Source organism: Halichoeres trimaculatus, unplaced genomic scaffold, assembly GCF_033239565.1.
Source record: "Halichoeres trimaculatus isolate MK-OKI-2021-1 unplaced genomic scaffold, fHalTri1.1 fHalTri1_scaffold_7, whole genome shotgun sequence".
In the NCBI taxonomy this organism is placed as follows: Eukaryota; Metazoa; Chordata; class Actinopteri; order Labriformes; family Labridae; genus Halichoeres; species Halichoeres trimaculatus.
Window position 1 is genome coordinate 29,032,594 of NW_027437185.1, and position 19,878 is coordinate 29,052,471.

A 19,878-nucleotide genomic window follows, 5' to 3' on the forward strand; every position below is an offset into this window, starting at 1 on the left:
GATATTTTTTGTGTTTTGAACAACCATTTGCATATTCCATGATCATGCTCCAGAGACAAATAGCAAAAGGTCAACACTGTCAGATCTGTCAGGTGTTTGAATAATTTTGGGCTCATCTGTTTAAAACATAATCCTCGCGGCTCAGTATGAGAGAAATACCAGCATAATAAACCTGAAGATTACACATTTAGTGAATATTGTCTTGCCTTTAGAATAATTTGTGTGGAACATGCTGCTTTGAGGTGCCCATATAAGCAACGCTTGTCATTCTAATGGAGAGTACTGTGCAGAAGGCAATACTTTGCTTCTGACAGAAGAGGGCGCTCTTGGCTCGGGCTTTGTGCCTCTACTTTTCTCCTTACCTGTGCTAGTTTCCAACATCTAACCTGTGTCTGACGTGTAGACAGCGTTTGAAAACGTTATAAAGACAGAACAATAGATGCTTTTTTCTGTCAGTGTGGAGGGTAAAGTCATAGCAATTTCTTTGATGAAGACAATCCTGTTGGTTGAATCATGGATACTGACACTGATTGAAGTTATAGTTGCCTCATTTATTTTAAGTATATGTTAACAAGTATGATGGGAAAAGGAAAAGGAAAAAAATGGCATGTTAGGCCTACTGTCCTCGTTGGTTGTAGTTTTGTTTTAATGAAGTCACGAAGCTTTGGGAAAATGTGAATTATACTTAGTGTCGCATTTTTTCCTTAAGTGGTAGCTAGCTGTTGAATCAGTAGGGTAATAAGTGTAACCTGGTTTGTCACCATTTCAAAACAGCACATGGAGCCACCGTTGACAGCACTTTACCCGTGTGGAGTGTGTGACATGCGCACATACATCCACCAGCAGCAGAAGCAGCAGCAGCAGCAGCACCAGCGTTCCATTGTGCTACACCGACTCTCAGTGAGGACAGACACCGACTGACACGTCAACAGCCGCGGGGATGTAAATGAGCCGACCCGGGCTCAGCTTGCACGGAGGGCGGTAGTTGACAGAGAATGCAACAGCAAGCGAGCGCACCGTCTGCGTTAGCTCACGACTGTAAACAGATATTAGCTCCTAAATATAAAGATCACTGAGTCGTGACTGTTTACTATACTCTGAGAGGATTGCCAAAGGACTGCGTTAAACATCCCCAAGCCAGCATGCCTGCGGCTCCTCAGAGCCTTCAATCCAGCGGACTGACCCTCTCTGAAACAAGCATGGGTATGTATGTGCAAGGTCAGCGTTGTGTCTGCAGCAGGTTTTTATCAATTAAATAATGTGCTGCTTTATTGGCACAACTCGGGGATTTTATATGAAGTAGGGATATAATTTCAACTCACAGGCAGTAAACTGGCTGTTGGAATGTGCCACTGTGTCATTTTTAATGTTTTTCTTTTTCGTTTTCGTCTGCTCATTAAGGCAGACAAAAACACTCGTTGCATCACCGGATCGTGTTTTTTCTCTGCTCCAGGCCGCAGCGCGTCACTGCAGGTGCGGCGACGTTGAGTAACCCAAGCAGCCTGTGCGTTTGGCGCTGATGGATAACTGTTAGACACAGGTTTTGGCAGGAGAAGGGAAAGCATTAATCGATTTATAAAAATGGCTGAAAATCTATTTATGTTCCGGACCTAAAATCTGAAGCCTCATACAGGTAGCTTTAGTCTCACTATAGGTTGTTATGGGCTTCAGAGCTTTGTTCTCATGGCATCACAAGAAGAATCATCCATTCAGTTTTTTATTCTTAATTCAGGGAGAAAACGTTTGCAAAAGAAGATAGTTCATTTTATAGAGCGCTGCATTTTAATGGTTACTTTATGGTTACTTATAATATCTTGATTGAGCCACAGCACTCAATGTTTTCCATTATCTAACCCCATTATGAGTGGCAATCCCTTTTGTGAAAAAAAATCCTGCAGGGAGGAGCAATGAGGCAGCCAGTTGGTACATAAAAGTAGCACAAATGCTGGGAACTTGATGAGTTTGAGGTTTTAAGAAGCAGTGGCTGATGCATGATTCAGACAGCCATGAGCAGTTGTTTAGTCTGTTTAGTGAATGAAAATACAGAGTAATTCTGTTGCAGGCCTGACTCTCCAAACTGCAGTTGTACACATTTTTGGCTTTGTCTTTCACTGTGCAGGCATCCTTGTGATAACATTAAGCTGATATCATATGCTGTCCCTGCCCCAGATCTACTTCTTATTGATCTCTGGGTCGGAACATCAGCATTCGGATGCGCTGACGTCTGCTGTGATGCACATTGATAAAAAAAATAAACAGAATAGGGAGGTGAAACAGATAATTTGATTGTGTATAATGCTCTTTGAATCAGAAATACAGAATAAACTTGAGGAAAGCTTAAAAACAGCTGAAGTGGGTGGACCTTTCCAACTGAAACAAAGAAATCATCTACAATTACAGGCAGCTCCCTCCTGTCTCTCTTTTTAATGAATACTGTTAGAGATGATTCTCACCCAGCAGCTCTCCTGTTTGAAGAGATGCCCTCTGGGAGGAGGCTCAGATAACTCTCTTTAAAATCTAAGTAGTCTAAAGACGTAGTGTGTGAGACTATTTGACTCCTTTGTCTCAGAGGTGCACTTTGTGCTCAGGAAATGATTTTCTTAGTAGTTATTTATGTGTATTTTTAAAATTTAGGGGATATTCTAAAAAGCATGTTGGTATTTGAGCACTTGGTTTGTTGTGTTTTGGTAGTTTTCTGCCTGGTCTGATGGTTTGAAGTCTCACAGGGCATACAGGCTCCATTCTGCGTCTGCACACAGTCTTTGCTTTCATTTTAAACTTTCATATCAAACATTCTTATTTACTGACAATCGTTCAGGGCTGAAAACAAGAGTATAGTGTGGCACATTTTTTGCAGAAAGCTGTTAAGCATCAACGGGACCCTATATGGCATTATATCCCCTTTTGTTCAAAAGTAATTTTGCATGCCTTTTACAGGCAGATAATAAAAATGGAGGTACGATCATGCTGTTTTTGAGAAGGAGAATCAAAAGTTTTAAGCTCATGTAGTTCCTTCGAGACTGGTTGAAATATCTCAATAATGTATCCAAATGTAAAATGTGGTTCACGGCACAGCTCCAGTACATTGAGATAATACGAATTGCTGAACTACGTATAAAAGTAATCCTTGTAGGAAGTCATTAGTTATCATTGAAACATGTTTTTTTAACATCTCTGAGATATCGTAACTGCATAAAACAATCTGACTACAAGTTCGAAAATTGAACCACAGATTGGAAAATCAACAAATAGATTCACAGCAATCAGGAGTTTAAGAGTGGCTTATTGCAAATTAAACTCAGAGGATGCATTGAGTGTAAGTCCAGACTTTAAAAAAATAAATTGCGTCACAGTGGCACAGATCTATCTATAGGGTAGATCTATTCAGCTCAGTTCTATGCTCTTCAGTGTTTACATCCACCCTGTGTGTATTACCTCATCAAAGCCCTTAGGTCTGTGATAGGCTGAGCCAAAAATAGCATGATGACAACAACAGCAGCTCAGAAATCTGAAGGTATTTGAAGCTTGGTTTTCCATCTTGTTACATGTGACAGTTTCATTACTCACTTACTCACTGCTTAGGTCTACGAGGTCTTCTGTTAGTTTGTTGGATGTTTTTTTTTTTTAATTTCATTTTGGTTTTCAAAGCTAGAAAAGCCTTGAGTTTCAAAGACTTAATTCTAAGTCTCATCCTCATATTAAGAATATAGAATGATAAATCCAGGTACCAAATCAGTATCAATCTTGGCTGATAGCAAAGCTCAAATATTGATGTTGGGTCCGGTGTTCTCTGTGTTTAAGTTTAAGTAACCCAGTTCTCACTTTAGTAGTTTAAAAAAAATAAGAATGTCTATTTTTTATTCCAAATTGACTGCAATAACCTGGGGAAGACCTGTTGGCTGAGAGAAAATACATTTCTTTTATTTAATGAAGGTTGAATTACCCCCATATGCATTATTTGTGGACCCTAGGAAGAATTGCTTCTGTGATGCTAGAGCTCATTTAGATTCAAACAAACAATTGGAAGCAGTGATCATTTCTGCTACATTGGGATCTCTGATATTAATCCAAGTTCTGACCAACCTAACGTTTTGTATCCGATGGTTGAGTCATTTCAGGTACTAACGATACTGCTAGCTTGACATGACACAAGACATGACCAGATGAGCCCAATACCAGCTAAATCTACTTCTGAAGAGGGAACTTTGTCTGGCAGCTATCCTGCATATGTTGGTGTAATCTCCTTCTTTTAAAGCCAAAGGCAAGGATACTTCACCAGAATTGACTTTGTTTGACGTGACAGAGAAAACAGCTAACCAGTCACAAGTTTTAGCAGCTACTTCCTGTCTCATCTGTCTTTTTTGTATTTGAGATCAGCACAAGCAGTAGATGTTTACTCAGCTCTGCTCTTGTAGGTTCCTTTAAAAGGAGGAAGAGGAAATCCATAATCGTGACAGTATTGCTGCTCATCGTATCTGTGCTCATCCTCATTTTTGGCCTGGCAGCGACAACCAGGACGCAGAACATCACCGTGGGCGGCTACTACCCAGGAGTCATTGTAAGTACGCACACACACACACACAAACACACACACCTAGGATTGGGACTGTTCAGTGTCAAAGTTAATGAGTTAAGTGGGATAGTTTGAAGTGAGCTTTTTCTGCTCCTGGACTCTGATGATCCTCATTATTGACGGTCTCTGAGGGGTGAATTTCCCCCACATTCATTATTCAGCATCACTGTCATTACAGGCTGAGTGAGGCAAAGTGTCTCAGCTCATAAATGTGTTTTTCTTCCCAGTAATAGGCTTTTAGCATGCAGCTCTTTTTCTGCTGAAAGAGAACGGGAAAAACAAACAATACCTGAATTAAATCTCTAAGGGGATCTTCCAGAAGGGAAAATACTGAGGTTTAGAAAAGATGAAGATAACACATTGCACTCTTATCTTAAATATGCTTAATTACAGCAAATATGAAATTGCAAAGACAAGCTCATTAGCCTCATAAACACTCAAACTACGGTAAATAAATAAGTATTCTCCTTATCTTTAGAGTGAATCGTGTCAAAATTGTGAGAAATGCCTCCCCAGAGAGCCACAGAAACACCCAACAGTTGATTCATCCCATTGTGCTATGAAACCAAAGCTTTATTAGATAAACGCCCTGAAAGCTGTTTTCTCTCTTTTCAGCTTGGCTTTGGCTCGTTTCTGGGAATTATTGGAGCCCATTTGATAGAGAACAAGAGGCAGATGGTAAGAGGATTTATATTACCTCAGTGAATTGAGATCACTTTCATTGCTTGGTGTCTCCCTGTCTCCACAGTCGCACAGCACACTCATTAAAACTGCTCCATCAGTCCCAGTTACCCTTACGAAAGCCAGCAGCTTGATTATGCTGTTAATTTGACAATAGACGCAGCAGACCTGGCCCTGACTGCAGCTCCCTCCTCTGCATGAGGAGGCTTGTGTATCAGAGTGAGTCTCCTGGGCTTCAGGGGTGATGCAGACAAAAATAGAAGTGGGGTGTAAGCGGAGGAGGACAGATGTCCACGTAGGAATGTGGGGAAGGAAACTGCAGATGAGAGGAGCAGGTGGGGGGTGCCGGGCAGGGACTGTCAGGGCAGCGTGAGGAATGGGTTTGAACCGTGATACCTTTCCCATCATGCAGCACAGCGTGGATGCCAGCAGTTCCAGTCAGCATGTATGCATGTGAGCGTAAAAGCCAGGCTATGACAGGTCAAACCTCACTGACCATGATTTGTGATACACCATGAAATATTATTACACAGTTAATGTGCTGATGTTATTTATGGTTCTGGAAGTCAATATTCTTTGTTTTCATATCTTCTTTTGAGCTTAATTGATTAGAGATTTACAGAAAAATAGTGAAGAACTACCCTAATAAACAAAATTATATCTAAGTAACAGACAAAAAAAGGTCTTTTCTAATGGGAAAATATTTTATTAAAATTACTTCAATGGCAGACATAATAATATTTTGTTAAAACATTTCTTAATGTGGAAATACAAATATTTTCTGTGTATTTTGTGCTCATTAGCAACGGCAGAAAATAACAGATAATTGTCTGAGATTACTAATTCTTAGCAGAAATTAGCAGCTAGCCGTGCAAGTTCATCCTCCAGTTCCAAGAGAGCATAACCAGTATGATAGTAAGTATTAATCATATCAAAGTATATATTATTGACTCCATGTCACAGTCACTGAACTCTTCGGGTTTCCAGTTTCACAAGTTGTCAACAGGGTTGGCTGATTCTCTTGAGTAAAATGTGGCTATAGAAATTAGGGATGGGTACCTTTCACGTTTGAAACGGTACCTGGCAATCAGTAACGGTACTCGGTGGTACCAATTTTCGGTACTTTTATCTGTTGATGCGGTAAAAAATATCAAAATGTTTAATAATAAAATGTATTTTTTTCCATTTAACATATTTATTCTTCAATATATAACCTTGTAATGTTGTGTTCATGTCCAGCACAGAAAATCACCAGCTCTTCCACTCCCTCACAGTCACAAGGGTGCATTTAGGTACCTAAACATAGTACCTTTTGATTTTCCTAGGAATGGGTACCGAACTAGGTACTTTTATTGGTACCGACCGAATTCTGTCAAAAGTACCTGGTACCAATTCATGTAAAATTAAAAGGTACCACTTTTTGGTACCTAAATGCATCCTTGTGACTGTGAGGGAGTGGAAGAGCAAGTGATTTTCCATGCTGGACATGAACACAACATAACAAGGTTATTTGATATATTGAAGAATAAATATGTTAAATGGAAAAGAATTTACATTTTATTATTAAATATACTTATATTTTTTACCATCAACACACAAAAGTACCAACATTTGGTACCGTCGAGTTCCGATATCGATTGCCAGGTACCGGGAATCAGTACTGTATCATTTCAAATGTGAAAGGTACCAATCCCTAATTTTATGTGAATCAGTACCTGGTACTTTTGACTGAATTCGATCGGTACCTATAAAAGTACCTAATTCAGTACCCATCCCTAAAAGAAATAGACAAAAAGCAGCCCATTCAGCCAGGTGTAGAAGCTTATTCTGTTGGAAAGATATTATCTATGAAACCTGACTACTTTCTCTACATTTAAGGAAGAGGAAAGATACTTTATTCTGTCAGGTAGTGGCTGACACCAAAGCCCTGCTATGTGTCTTAAGAATGGGTGCATCTCTACTCTCAACACTCTCCTGTCTTTCTTTACTTCTGCTGTCAAACAAAGGTGACTTTGCTTGCTAGGAAAACAAAAACAGAGCAGACTTCCTTCTCCATAATTTAGGTTAAAAAAAAAAAAAACTAAGGTCACTCTGTCAGGTAAGGTAGCTCATATTGCCAGTGAGAAATAGATGTGAAAAATGACGACATCGAAGAAGGTCATTCTGTCAGGCAGTCCACTCTGTAAGGTACAGAATACAAACAAAGTTGGCTCACAGTCTCAATAAGTGATAGGGCAATCTGCCAACTGGGGTAGGTCATTCTGTCTGACTTTAACAGATCATGTTTTTAATCTGATCCAGACAATAGGGTTTCAAAGCTGTTGAGAATGACATGTCAGTCATGCTGTGAGTACATCAAAATTCCCATACACTGCTGAATGTATTTTTTCATCATATAAAACTTGGCACAGACCTAAACTCATGTCAACACTTGCTGCTGAATCTGTTTCGTCACCCACGCTGCCGCCTCCCTGTGTGCTGGGCTGGCTGCAGACGAGGTGGGGTGATGTGTAACTAAATACCTGCTGCCTCTCAGGGGTGACAGCAGGAGAGCTAGCCAAGTGGCAGGGGGCAGTTAAGGGTTTTAGTGCCAATAAAGCGCCCGGCAGCAGGCCAGCCATGAACACCACAGGAGCTAGGTGACAACCACAGCGCTGTCACTGCTGTCCTTTCCTCAGCCCCCCTCACTCAGACGTGTTTACCCTCTCAGAGGAAGGATGATGCACATTAGAGCTGAAAACGGGACCCAGCACAAAAGCATTACGTTTATAGTCTCCATTACGAATAATGAAACTGATTTCCCTCACAGTTGGTGGCGTCTATTGTCTTCATCAGTTTCGGAGTGGTGGCTGCCTTCTGCTGTGCTATTGTTGACGGAGTCTTTGCTGCAAGGCACATTGTAAGTACAACTACAGCTTCTAATAAATTATGAATATAGATAACACTTATGCACAGACTTATAACAAGGTTATTAATCAATGCGCTGCCCGTTAATGCTTGTCAGGCTGCACATTAGATTCGGTGTATATTTAACATATGCCCTCCTGCAAGGACACAGCTCACATATGGCAGGCTGTAACTGCAGCAGCTGCACCCTCTGCAGTGAGATGGATATATTTGGTGGTAAAAGGAGATTGTTCTTCTTTAGGCAAAGTACACAAACCATAAGGAACCTCTAATGCACACTAAAACAACTATACTGCTGAAAGTTATGGCTTCTCGGGTGACAGTGGAAAAAATGATTGAAGATTTCTCATCAAACACTTTTTTGTTCTCTGAAGTTCAAAGAAACAAACTGTTGAACAAGAGAGTTAGAAAAGGAGAGTAATGCTTTGAATATTTATCAACATGCTTTGCTTTTAAGTAGTTTTAAATATTTTTTGTCGAAAAAGACACAAGTGTGTTTCTCACCTTGAATGCACAAACAGGATTTCTGTTTTAACATTTGCCCATATATATTCGTCTTTAAGTATTTGCATTGAAGATGCATTCAAACCAAGGCATCCTTTTTGGAAATTTCTGATCCCAAACAGGTGTTTCCAAAAGATAAACAGAGCTGTGAGAGAGCTGTAACTGTAAGTTAAAGAAAGGTAGTGGTTTCCTAAGCACTGAAAAAAAAATTAATGAGTTACTGAGCAAAATGAGTTTGTTGATTAGATTACTTAATGAATGCTGTTTGTTTTTTATGTTTGCTCATCAAGTTCATACACAAGCATCCACTTATCTAAAGGCAATGTTAAGATTAATCTTGTGAAGCTTTCTTCAATGTGAAGTTGATTTTGCTTTTTGCCCCCTGGAGAGGTAGAAAGTTTAGATCAGTATAAAAGAAGCTGTTGAGGTTTTCTTAATCAGAGTCAAGTTTTATTGCCAAGTACATTTGCACATAAAATAATTTGTTTTGGTGTGTTGGTGCTAACACTTAACAAGAATATATATATATATATATATATATATATATATATATATATATATATATATATATATATATATATATATATATATGTATATATGTATATGTATTTTTTATTTAACCAGAAAGTTCCCATTGAGATTAAGAACCTCTTTTTCAAGGGAGTCCTGGCCAAGAAGCATCAAAGTTACACAGTAAAATTATGGTGATTTACAATCAAAATTAATATTATGAAAAACAGGTACAATTTGAGGAGGTTGTCTCAAGTGCTCTCAGTCTGGATTTAAATGCATTTATAGAAACAAGATCAGTTTATTTCCAGTCTTTTTGCAACATAATGAAAATGCAGATAGAATATAGAAAAAGTTGAGATATAAGATAAAATATGCAAAAATATATAGAGAAAAATAATAACTAAAAAATATTAATGAAAAATATATATGGGAATATTTACAGAAAAATGAAAAAATATTAATTATAATGAGAAATAGAGGAACAATGAGGATAAAGTTAAGTTTAACACTGAAAAACACAGGCTTAAACTCCTCTTTATGTATATGGGACATTTCATACATACCAGCATGTAGCCTGAATTGCTTCACAAGAGTTCATAGAAACAATAGATAACAGCAAAATCTGAGAAGAGTCGTATAAAATAACACAGCAAAGTAAAAATAAACACAGTGAAAAAAAAATCAATATAAGATCAAATAAAAATCATTTGATCAGTAAAATGAATTAATAAAATGAAATGAAGTAGAAATGTATAATAAGATAAAATACAGTAAAATTGAAATAAAGTTGAAATGATGTTAAAAACACGGATAATAGTAAAAGTCATATTAGTACAGTTTAGAGCTAAAAGGAAATTGTTCCAAATCAAAAGTAGTACTGAGTAACATTCTGACACTGAGACCCTTATTAGATTGATTCTTGACTTTGCAAACCCTCATATTACTGCAACTGATGTAATAAATTCAGGTTTCCGTAGGAACCAAATGGTCTGTAAATAATGGGGCAGATTTTTTTGTCCAGGTTGTATGTATAAAACATATTGTTTATTTCATTGCAGGACCTGAGGCCTCTGTATGCTGGCCGCTGTGAGTACCACTCCAGTGAGACCTCACCTGAACATGTAGTAAGACACAAAATCATTTCTCTGTGTGTTCCTAGGTATGAATGTGTGAGTTGGACTGCCCATTAGCGAAGTGTGTTGGAAGTTTTTACCTCTTTTTATGAAAAGCCTGACCCAAAGTAAAGAGACTATAAAATAAATGTCCTTCAGGTGACATGTCCCACATCGTCACGGTCACCCTGCAACCTGCGGGTAAAGAGCAACACCTGCTACTGCTGCGACCTCTACAACTGTGGGAAGTGAGTATGCTGTCACACACCTGACTGTCCAAGCTGCTTTGCTGTGCTGCTTTGATGGTGTGAGGTTTTTTGATGCTACCTTTGTGCCATTTTTGTGGAAATTTCTTTGCACTGCAACATTGAATGTATTAGAAGAAGAATGTTTCTTTTCTTTTAACCTTTGTTTCAGAGAACATCCTCTTATTGGACTTCAGAATAAAGATGTTTTGAAAAAGTTTAGGAAATCATCCATGATTTGGAAGTAGGTCCCTTTTTTAGAGCATTTTTGGACATTGATAATTGACTTTTTTGCTAAGAGTTAAATGATCACAAGTTATCTCATTATTACGATTAAATGTGCCATTTCCTCTGCATGCAATATGTGTGTGACCACGCACCTACCCATGTCCTTTATGTGCCTCAGTTTGAACCACAACCATCCATCTCTGATACTCATAAACATTTGCACAAACCATTTTTTGCACTTCATTGTGTCCTTCATACAAATACTCAGCAGCTTTATTAGTGACGTTTGTGGCTTGACTATAGGCTGTCTCCCTCTCTGTTCCACCCACTGGGCTAGCCGGGTGGAGGTGATTGGAGGGTACCATGAGTACACGGATGTGAGGAGCTGCCAGGACGTGGTGCACCTCTACCACCTGTTGTGGTCAGCAACCATCCTTAACATTGTGGCTCTCTTCCTGGGGATCATTACTGCTGCAGTGCTTGGAGGCTTCAAAGACATGGTAACTTTAATGAATATGGAAAAGACAGGACAAGACACATAAACATAAACTCTGCTAAATGGGTACAAGAGCATTAAATGGTTGTGTCAGGATAGATCAACATGCATATACCTTTTTGAGGCTTTATATCTTCTTTTTTACAGTTTTGTAACTAAAATAATAGTATTTCTTATACTATATGTTTGTCTGGAAGTAAATCTTTTCTTCAAGTGGCTATCGTGCAACCTGGTCTCATTTTGTTTTAAAATGAGTGAAAATTGGCTTTCTATCTATGTTTTTATGGTATTGCTGAATGCCAAAAGTATGAGCTAAAATTCTCTGGAAACCTTCTGGAATAGTAACCCTAAGTCATCTGTGCCTTTCAACTAATATTTTTTGCATTTTATTCATCCAGGGTTGCCCTCTTTGAATATTACGCTCTCGTTTGTACTCAGATTTGGTGTGCAATTTTCATCACTAAGCCAAATCATTCTGAAATATTTCATATTCTTTCATTTAAATCGTGTTTCTGTTGCACCCTTAAAATTGTAAATATTACTTAGTTTTCAATTTTCTTCATCTTTGAGGGTGAATTTTTTTATGGATAAGCTGTGTTATATAACTATTGAGGCATTACACTGCAAAAAAAACAAAATCATCTCAAGTGTTTTTGCCTTATGTTAAGTAAAAATTGTCTTGTTATAATCGATATGTGGCACATTCAACAGATCAGTCCAGAAAAATTTCTTCTGTCAAGTTGTTAAAAGGCAAAAATGTGGTCTCATTTGCTTGTAACAAGTAAAAAAAATATGCCAATGGAGCAAGAAAAAATTGCTTGCAATTAGATCAATGTCTTAATACAAGTAACTTCTCATGTTCTATTGGCAGATTTTTTTTTACTTGTTACAAGCAATTCAGGCCTCATTTTTGTCTTTAAATTACCTCGAAACAAGACTTTTTTTCTGGACTTGTCAGGTGAATGAGGCTCATATAAAGTCTAAAAAGACATTACTGAAAATAAGACAAAAACACTTGATAAGATTTCAGTTTTTGCAGTGTACATCAGATCGCTTATGTGTAAATATCTTAGGCTGAAACCATCTGTCTGATTCTTCTCTTCTGTTTGTATTTTTGGACACTGATCGATCTGTGTCGTGTCCTTGTCAGACTCCCTCTGCTGCCTCAGAGAGCTCATCAGAACCTGAGGCCCTCACAGCCCCTGTCCCCTCTGAGCCTCCTCCACCCATCACCAACCTCAACTCGTACTACAACACTGCCCCCTGCCTGCCGCCGTACACTGCCTACGACATGCAGGTACAGAGACAACTCAAACCTGCTGTTTATACGACAAATCAATCTTTAGATGCCTTTAATTCAGGGTGTTACATCTCTGCAGCAAAATATCTGTTGAAGAAAGCTCCAGAGTGTATAAGATCAAAGCTTCAGCGTTCTCTTATACCATTTATAAAAGTTCATGGGTTTTGTCTTTTTGTGTTTTCTTGGGGAAAAACAATGGATCAATGGATCAAGTATTCAGCGGCAGAGTCTTAAAACTCAGACTTATTGTTCTAATGTCATCAATCTGTCCTGCAGGGCTCCTACTTGTTCCCTGACTCCTCTGGCTTGTCAGATGACTCCCAGTCTGGAGCCAGTCACCTTTGGCCAACCATGGTCCCTCCACGCTACTCCCCTCCGCACAACCATCCTGACGAGAAGCCCCCACCCTACAGCCCCTAACATGGCTCCTAACACAGAGGACACGCCAAACAGGAAGGAGATTGCTCCTCCTCGCAGGGTGGGAAGATTAAAAGTGGTGTAGAGGAAGAGGAGGACAGACACGGAGCACGTCAACTTTGAGTTCAGCCTAGCACAAAGAAGTGTTTGCCTGAGCACTAGTTACATTCATACCTGCACATTGGATGCATGTGTGTGATGTGTATATACATGGAAAGAGAGAGTGTGATAAGACAGCAGGTTCACAGCCAGGACTGTTTACACGTCTATCTGCCTTAATGCAAATCGGACTAGCAGTGCTGCAGCTCTCTGTCAGCTGGACTTATTCTGCACCAGGTCCAAACTCTACTGCAGCTCAAGCTTTTTCTTACACTTCATACTGTAAATGTTTCCCGCTGCAGGTGGCACAGGTAATAATATCCTCACTGTTTCTCCTCAAGGATCTGGACTCATTAGCAGAGAGATGATCCTTTTACAGAGTTAGATGAACGCTTCCTGAATCTGAATGAGCTCGAAGATTAAACGCTGTAGAGATGTAGGCTAAAGCAGTGGTTCCTGTAGCGGTAAATCCTTATTACAGGGCAAAGTCAGCAGTAACAGAGCTACTATATGATCATAATGTATGTACAGCAGTATGATGCTTTCTCCACAGTTAAGCCTAAGGTATACACGCAGATCATGGTACCTAATCTTCAGTTTTAGTTCAGACTTGTCTTGATCTGTGTATGGTGAACTTTTCAGAGCAGTGTTAATAAAATAAGTTATCCAGCCTTAGAAGCTAAGTCAGGACTGTTAGCTGTTACTCTACAACACACTATTTATTGCATTTTCACTCAGAGCTGCAATGCAGGTAAAAATATACTGTCTCTCTTTTGTAAGCAGGGGTAACGTTGAATATAGGAGCTGAATGTGATGTAATTACTTAAACTGAATATGAGGTCAGTGCTGGATTCACTGACACTAAATTTAAGAACTGAGGAAGAAAAAAAAAAGAAAGTGATCTTCCTTAGCTTTTATCACTGCTTTTTATAATTTAAACAAGTTCTCATGGGCTGGTTGTCAGCTCCTTTTTGTTTTGCCATTAAAACTTGTTTTGTGGAACTGAAATCCAACACCTGGTGTGGTTCTTTGAGAGCTGATGTGACTTTGTTCATTGCTGTGATGTAGTCTGGGATGTCTCACCAAGTAGAAGGATACATACATTTTTAAATCCAAGGGTATGGTTTTGGTTTGTCACAATATTTTCATTGAATGGCACAAGATTCACCTTTTTTCTGCTAAATAAAATCTGAACTGCACAAAAAGGAGATTTAACAAGTCACCATGTCTAAAAAAGAGATCAGATAATGCCTGAATTTGATTATACATTTTTACCTGGAGACAAAATTATGTTATAAATCTGCTCAGCAGTTCCATCCAAAGTCTTTTATTATCCGAGCTAGAATGAACCAGTTGTCATTAATTTCCCCACTGGTCCCCAATGGTCACTCACTGCTCAATGATCCCACCCACTACCGCAATCATATTCACCATCAGCTGGTTATGCTATGGCTGATTTGTGTACATCTGACAAAACAAAAAGATAATGAACACCAACTTTACAAATGTACACACCATATTAATCTTATTTTAAAAATAACCTGCATGAATTTATTGAATGACAATGGATCCATGTTAGCATACATTATTTTCCAACCATACTGATCATTTACTACAGTTTGCCAACAATGAAAACAAAGTGTAAAGAAACATTTCTTTACAAAGACCTCTTTCCGATCTGACACTAAGTGCTATGTGTATGACTGCAGTTATCCTCTGCTTATATTAATTCTATGATCACAGTTATACATAAAATCCCTACCCTATGTTATGTAGCCAGCAGATTTAGCATCAAGATCAGAAAATAGTGTAGCAGATGTATGAATGTACACATGTAGTAAAATAAAAAGTGTTGAAATTTCCTGAACAAAAATAATTATTTCACCTGGAATAAAATAATCGATGTTAAAATTCATGTCAACATCAACTAGAAGTGGAGTGGGTTTGTGAATGTTCACAAAAAGAGGAAATACATTTCAAAATTATACCCAACATGCGTTTGTACAGAAATACATTTTTGTCCAAACTAGTAAACAGGAATGATTTGATCTTAAACAGACATTTTTGACAGATCCAAAAAATAGGGAGCTATCTTTTAAACTCCATTATTGACATAACCTATAAGTTATACAGATCATTTAAACCAAAAATGCATGAAAGTACCCAGAAAAAAGAAGAGAGTCACCTGCAGATAAAGAGGACCATCTAAAATAGGTGACCCTATTTCTATTTTATATGACGCAGACCCCATGGGGGCGTTTATTTTCATTAATTGATTCAGGCGACGTGGTCATGTGTTGAAAAAAGCACTGACTGAAAAGTGCTTCAGATGTTCCTTTTTATACTTGAACTTCAGATTCTAAAACGGCTTAATCTCAGCTTGTGCAATATTTTATTTAAGTTTTCATTTCATTGTCAGCCCCAACACACTCCTGTTGCCTTGGATACTATTTTCATCCAATAATGTGATGAGATATTGTTATGACTTCTAAGATGTAGATAATTCTTGCTAATGCAGTAATCTAAACAAAGATTTGACAAGCAGAGTGATGCGTCTAAGTGCAGAGTCATTACACTACTGTCTGCCATGATTTGCATCAGATAAAAAGAGATACCATGATCAGTACACTTCATTGTGAATTTCTCATTTCACTGAAAGATGATTCAATTCTTGATACTCTTTACTTTTGATTGCTTTTAACACAACCCGCTCTTATATCTCACTCTGCAAAATCATACATACAGATTCATTTTAAAAACAGTGTCTGCAGCTTTGCAGATGAGCTTTGAGGGCTCTATGCTAAAAGCCCCCATTTATTTAAAAATTTAACGAGTTTATCCATAATTTCACTTACTGGCTACAAATGATTTGAAGACAGGCTGACACATGCTGCTTAATACAGTCATCAAAATCTGCATCATAGAGGTAAAACTTAAGACTCATGCAGGCTGGTGTAGAAGTGTTGTGTGCCGTTGAACAAAACAAAATGAAAGAGAGTTGAAACGTGTTAGTGGAGCCAAATCCAACGAGACTACTTGATGTTAACGCTATGAAGCATTGAGAAAGAATATAAGTGATGTTAAAGCAAAGAAAGGAGGACAGTCATGGGAGTAAAAGCACCTAAAAGGCACAGGAACTTGAGCACAGGTGTAGCTCAGTATGTCTCTGGTATAACAAAGTCAAACTCTGTAGCTCCCTGTGGAGGAGTGTTCATGGGGGGTCTCGGTCTTGCGTTAGCATCAGGCTCCACAAAGATGTCGTCCCAGTTCAACATCCTGGTTTGTGTGGAGGACTGCATGTTGTCACTGATGCCGCTTATGTGATGCACACTGCCATCCTCGGATATCACAGGAACCCCCTCCCCTTCAGTAGTCCACGAGTGCATCCTCATCTGCACCGTTTTACACGGAAGCAGTCTGTACAAGTTGCTGGATCTGTCGTCCCTCTCCTTCCTCCCACTGGGGTCCTGGTTGTGGACTTGCTTGCAGTGGGTGGACAGTAACTGGTAGTTAATGAACATTTCATTGCATAACAAACACTGGTAGCGCCTCTCTCCTGTGTGGTGAATTTCATGTTTAGTTCTGTACTCAGCCAAGGGGAAAACCTTGTTGCAGTAGTGACATGGATACTTCTTTTCCCAGGAGTGGACGTTGAAGTGACGGCGTAGACTTGTCAGACACACATACGGGCGTTTGCAGACAATGCACACATAGAAAGTTTTCCCATCCATGACAAGCTCATAATGATCCTCGAGCTCTGTTTTGTTTCTCTTTCTGTTTGGGCTGGTTTTTGGTGATCCCATAGTTTTATCAAACTGTTTGTCAGGAGTTGGAATTGATGGCCTTTTTCCTTTATTAGCTTTTGAGCCTCCTTCCCCCGGATCTTCCTTCACCGGAACAATGTCATACGTATCTTCCCCAATGTTAGCATACACTTTACAGCCTGAAGAAATTGAATCAATCTCTGTAGCTGTATTGAGTGTCACTGTTTTTGTTGCTGCTATACCTGATTTAGGAGTGTTGATTCGACTTGCAGGGCCATCAGTTACATCCAGGAGTCTAATTTTGAAATCCCCCTGTTGAGATGAAGTAGCGACGTGTTTCTTGTGGACTCCCATTATGTCACTGTTTTCAGAGGACTGAGAGGCACTCGAGGGCTCAGGAGTGACACTGCTCGACCTGGCTGGTGTTGCAGGAGCACTTGCTGTGGAAACTCTGGCAGGGGAAGAAGAGTTATTAGAGCTGCTGTCTGAACAGGGCTGCGGGCTGCTATTTTGCAAACTCGTAGCTGGACAAGTGGCACTCTGAGGCTTCGCAGCACAAATTTTTGAAACAGGTTTGTTTTTTTCTTTTGGTTTTAAACCTGCATGATTGGAGTCTTCATTTTTCTTCAATGCTACATCTTCTGAGTCTCCTGACTCTAAATCGATGACCTCATTAGAGGTGGCTTTAAGATTTGACGCTCTGGTTCGAGCATCTGTTTGAGAGACAAACATTACATCATTGTCCGAGTCATTACCGTTCCCTGCAGGTTTGCTAGTCTGATTGAACTCCTCTGCAGATATCGAGAAGGACTCTGTGATGATGGGCATCATCTCAGCAGGTGTGTCACTCTTGTTTCCCACATCTTTAGACAAACCAGGCAGACCCTTCACTTGTGATAAAGGGGATGCTAAGTTTGCGATGAACTTGACTCCCAGTATCTGTCCAGCACTAATGAGCTCCTCCAGCATGTCAGAGCGAACACGTACAATCTTGGAGGTGTAAATGTAATTGAGGATTTCCTCAAAGATTTCCGCTCTGATGAAGTTTAACTCGATAACTTGGCCAGCTGCACTGAAGAGTTGGTGGAAGTACGTGCTTGAGGCAGACAGGATGGTTTTGTGAGCTCTGAACTTCTTGTCTTGGATGATAATGGTGACATCACAAAATAACCCATGATTTCGCTGCTCGTTCATGGATTTCAGCACAGATGTTGAATACTGTGTATCGGTCGCAGATATCAGCTTTAGACTTGGCATGTCTGTAGAGGGAGAAATGAAAGAAACAAATTCAAACACTTTCAGCAGACATTTCAATATTTGAAAACAATGTTAATACTAAAAGAAACTTCAAACAATTTAGTCCAGTGCTTTAATTTGCAATAAAAAACGTTAGAGTGAACAGTTGTACAAACTTTGTAATGTTTATACTTTGAAAGCACATGTCGTTTTTTTAAACACCTCAAACATCTAAAGGTGCAAGCTAAACTTAAAAATTGCTGTAATCCCTTACTCATATCTTTAGATGAGGAAATACAAAAAGGAACTACATGAATTGAGAAATGGACTGCTTTGTGATAAGATCTCTGTCATAAATCTGGGATTTCAACAACAAAAAGCCTCTAAGTTAACATTATTTCACTTAATGATGGCTCAAAACGCATCAGGTCTGTGTTACTAATTTGTAGCCGTTACTCTGTAAGTGTTGCCTGTAGTGTGGTGTGTGTGTGTGTGTGTGTGTGTGTGTGTGTGTGTGTGTGTGTGTGTGTGTGTGTGTGTGTGTGTATTCATTCACGCCTGAGTGTTTTCATGCATGCATTTTCCTACTAGGACGTTAGCTCAGGCAAGAAGGAACTTTTTGTGTGATACAACTCCAGGTATAGCACTCAATCTCACGTAACAGCACTTAAAGTGCCTTTTTTGAACTCTTTAAGTGACTTAGTTTAATGTTTTTTCGTTGTATACTATCAGAATATGTTGTTGCTATCTGTATATTCATTTTTTTATATTATTATAAACTCTGCTCTGACCCCTCAGAGACTGCAGATAAAAAATCAGGGGCTGACTGCAATAAACCAGCCATTGTTTTGGTCCCATGGCAAATAGAAAACTAACATATTAACATATTTCTTTACCCATACATTGAAGACTTGTTTTCACGTAAACATGTTGGATGTATGAATACTTCAGCACGTTATATATTTGAAAATGTGGACAGAAATTATTCTTTAGTTGATGTTAGCTTCACGTTAGCCTGGCAAAGTTGATATCACTTGCTCAGATGTAACAATACACCCTTAGAGTTACATTTATACACACTCTATTTTCCAAATGCACAGACATGAATGTAATTTTCTTAATTCCGTTTCATCCATGCTGTCAGTTTGCTAACAAAGGTAACATTAGCTGTGTCTCATCTCCTCTTCCGCCTTCCACCATAAAGCTGAAAGCGAGGCCTGCTACATCTTGTTAGCAGGATAGCTCACCATAAACACTCACAGAAACACTGCGCCACAAAAATTGTCACTCAAAACGACTGCATTTTACTTATGTCTATTTACCTGCAATCCCAAGGATTTCTGCCAAGACTGAGCGAGAGAGCCACAAATGACTGTGGCGGTTGGAGCTGTGTGGCTACAGACAATAGCTAACAACTAACTGCTCTCCCGGTAGCACTCAGCATTTGCATTCAGACTCATTCATCAAAGTACCACAGAGGGGCGCTACTGCATGTTGTTTGCTACATAATCATTGGAAATGCAAATGCAATTAAAAAATGTAAATTTATTAATTAATTATTGTGGTGGGTAAGGCTTCTTTATAACTATGACTTAGTATCTTGTGAACATGACTTAGTCTCATAGTTGCGTCGTAAGTAGATTTATGTATTTTTTTCTCCTAAATCAAAGACACACGGACTTAATTTTTAACTCCTTTTGGGGCAGGTTTACCGTTTTATCTGTTATTTTTCAACTGGCGGAAACGAACTTCCATGGGAGAACAAATTATTTTTAAAATAGTAATTTCCCCGGAACCAATACA

The 19,878-nt window shown here is 39.0% G+C and overlaps 2 protein-coding genes across 5 annotated transcripts; one reads left to right on the forward strand and one right to left on the reverse strand.

Moving 5' to 3' along the window:
• The first annotated feature begins 803 nt into the window (after positions 1-803).
• On the forward strand, positions 804-14,097 carry tmem255a (transmembrane protein 255A). Of its 4 annotated transcripts, none has more exons than XM_074673887.1 (10): positions 804-1,203; positions 4,416-4,558; positions 5,189-5,251; positions 8,064-8,153; positions 10,237-10,302; positions 10,450-10,538; positions 10,708-10,779; positions 11,095-11,263; positions 12,410-12,556; positions 12,836-14,097. In XM_074673887.1, exons 1-10 carry the CDS (start codon positions 1,143-1,145, stop codon positions 12,977-12,979), a joined length of 1,044 nt encoding a protein of 347 aa, XP_074529988.1. In that variant the 5' UTR covers positions 804-1,142; the 3' UTR covers positions 12,980-14,097. The 4 variants fall into 4 exon arrangements, with proteins under 4 accessions (XP_074529988.1, XP_074529989.1, XP_074529990.1 ...); XM_074673888.1 differs by having other exon boundaries at positions 805-1,203; positions 11,101-11,263; XM_074673889.1 differs by lacking the exon at positions 10,708-10,779 and having other exon boundaries at positions 805-1,203.
• A 371-nt stretch (positions 14,098-14,468) lies between these two features.
• Positions 14,469-19,809, reverse strand: zbtb33 (zinc finger and BTB domain containing 33). Its single transcript, XM_074673682.1, has 2 exons — positions 19,398-19,809; positions 14,469-18,098 (listed from the first exon to the last, which is right to left on the reverse strand). The coding sequence occupies exon 2, from the start codon at positions 18,094-18,096 to the stop codon at positions 16,231-16,233; it is 1,866 nt and encodes a 621-aa protein (XP_074529783.1). The 5' UTR covers positions 18,097-18,098; positions 19,398-19,809; the 3' UTR covers positions 14,469-16,230.
• Between the last annotated feature and the right edge of the window lie 69 nt (positions 19,810-19,878).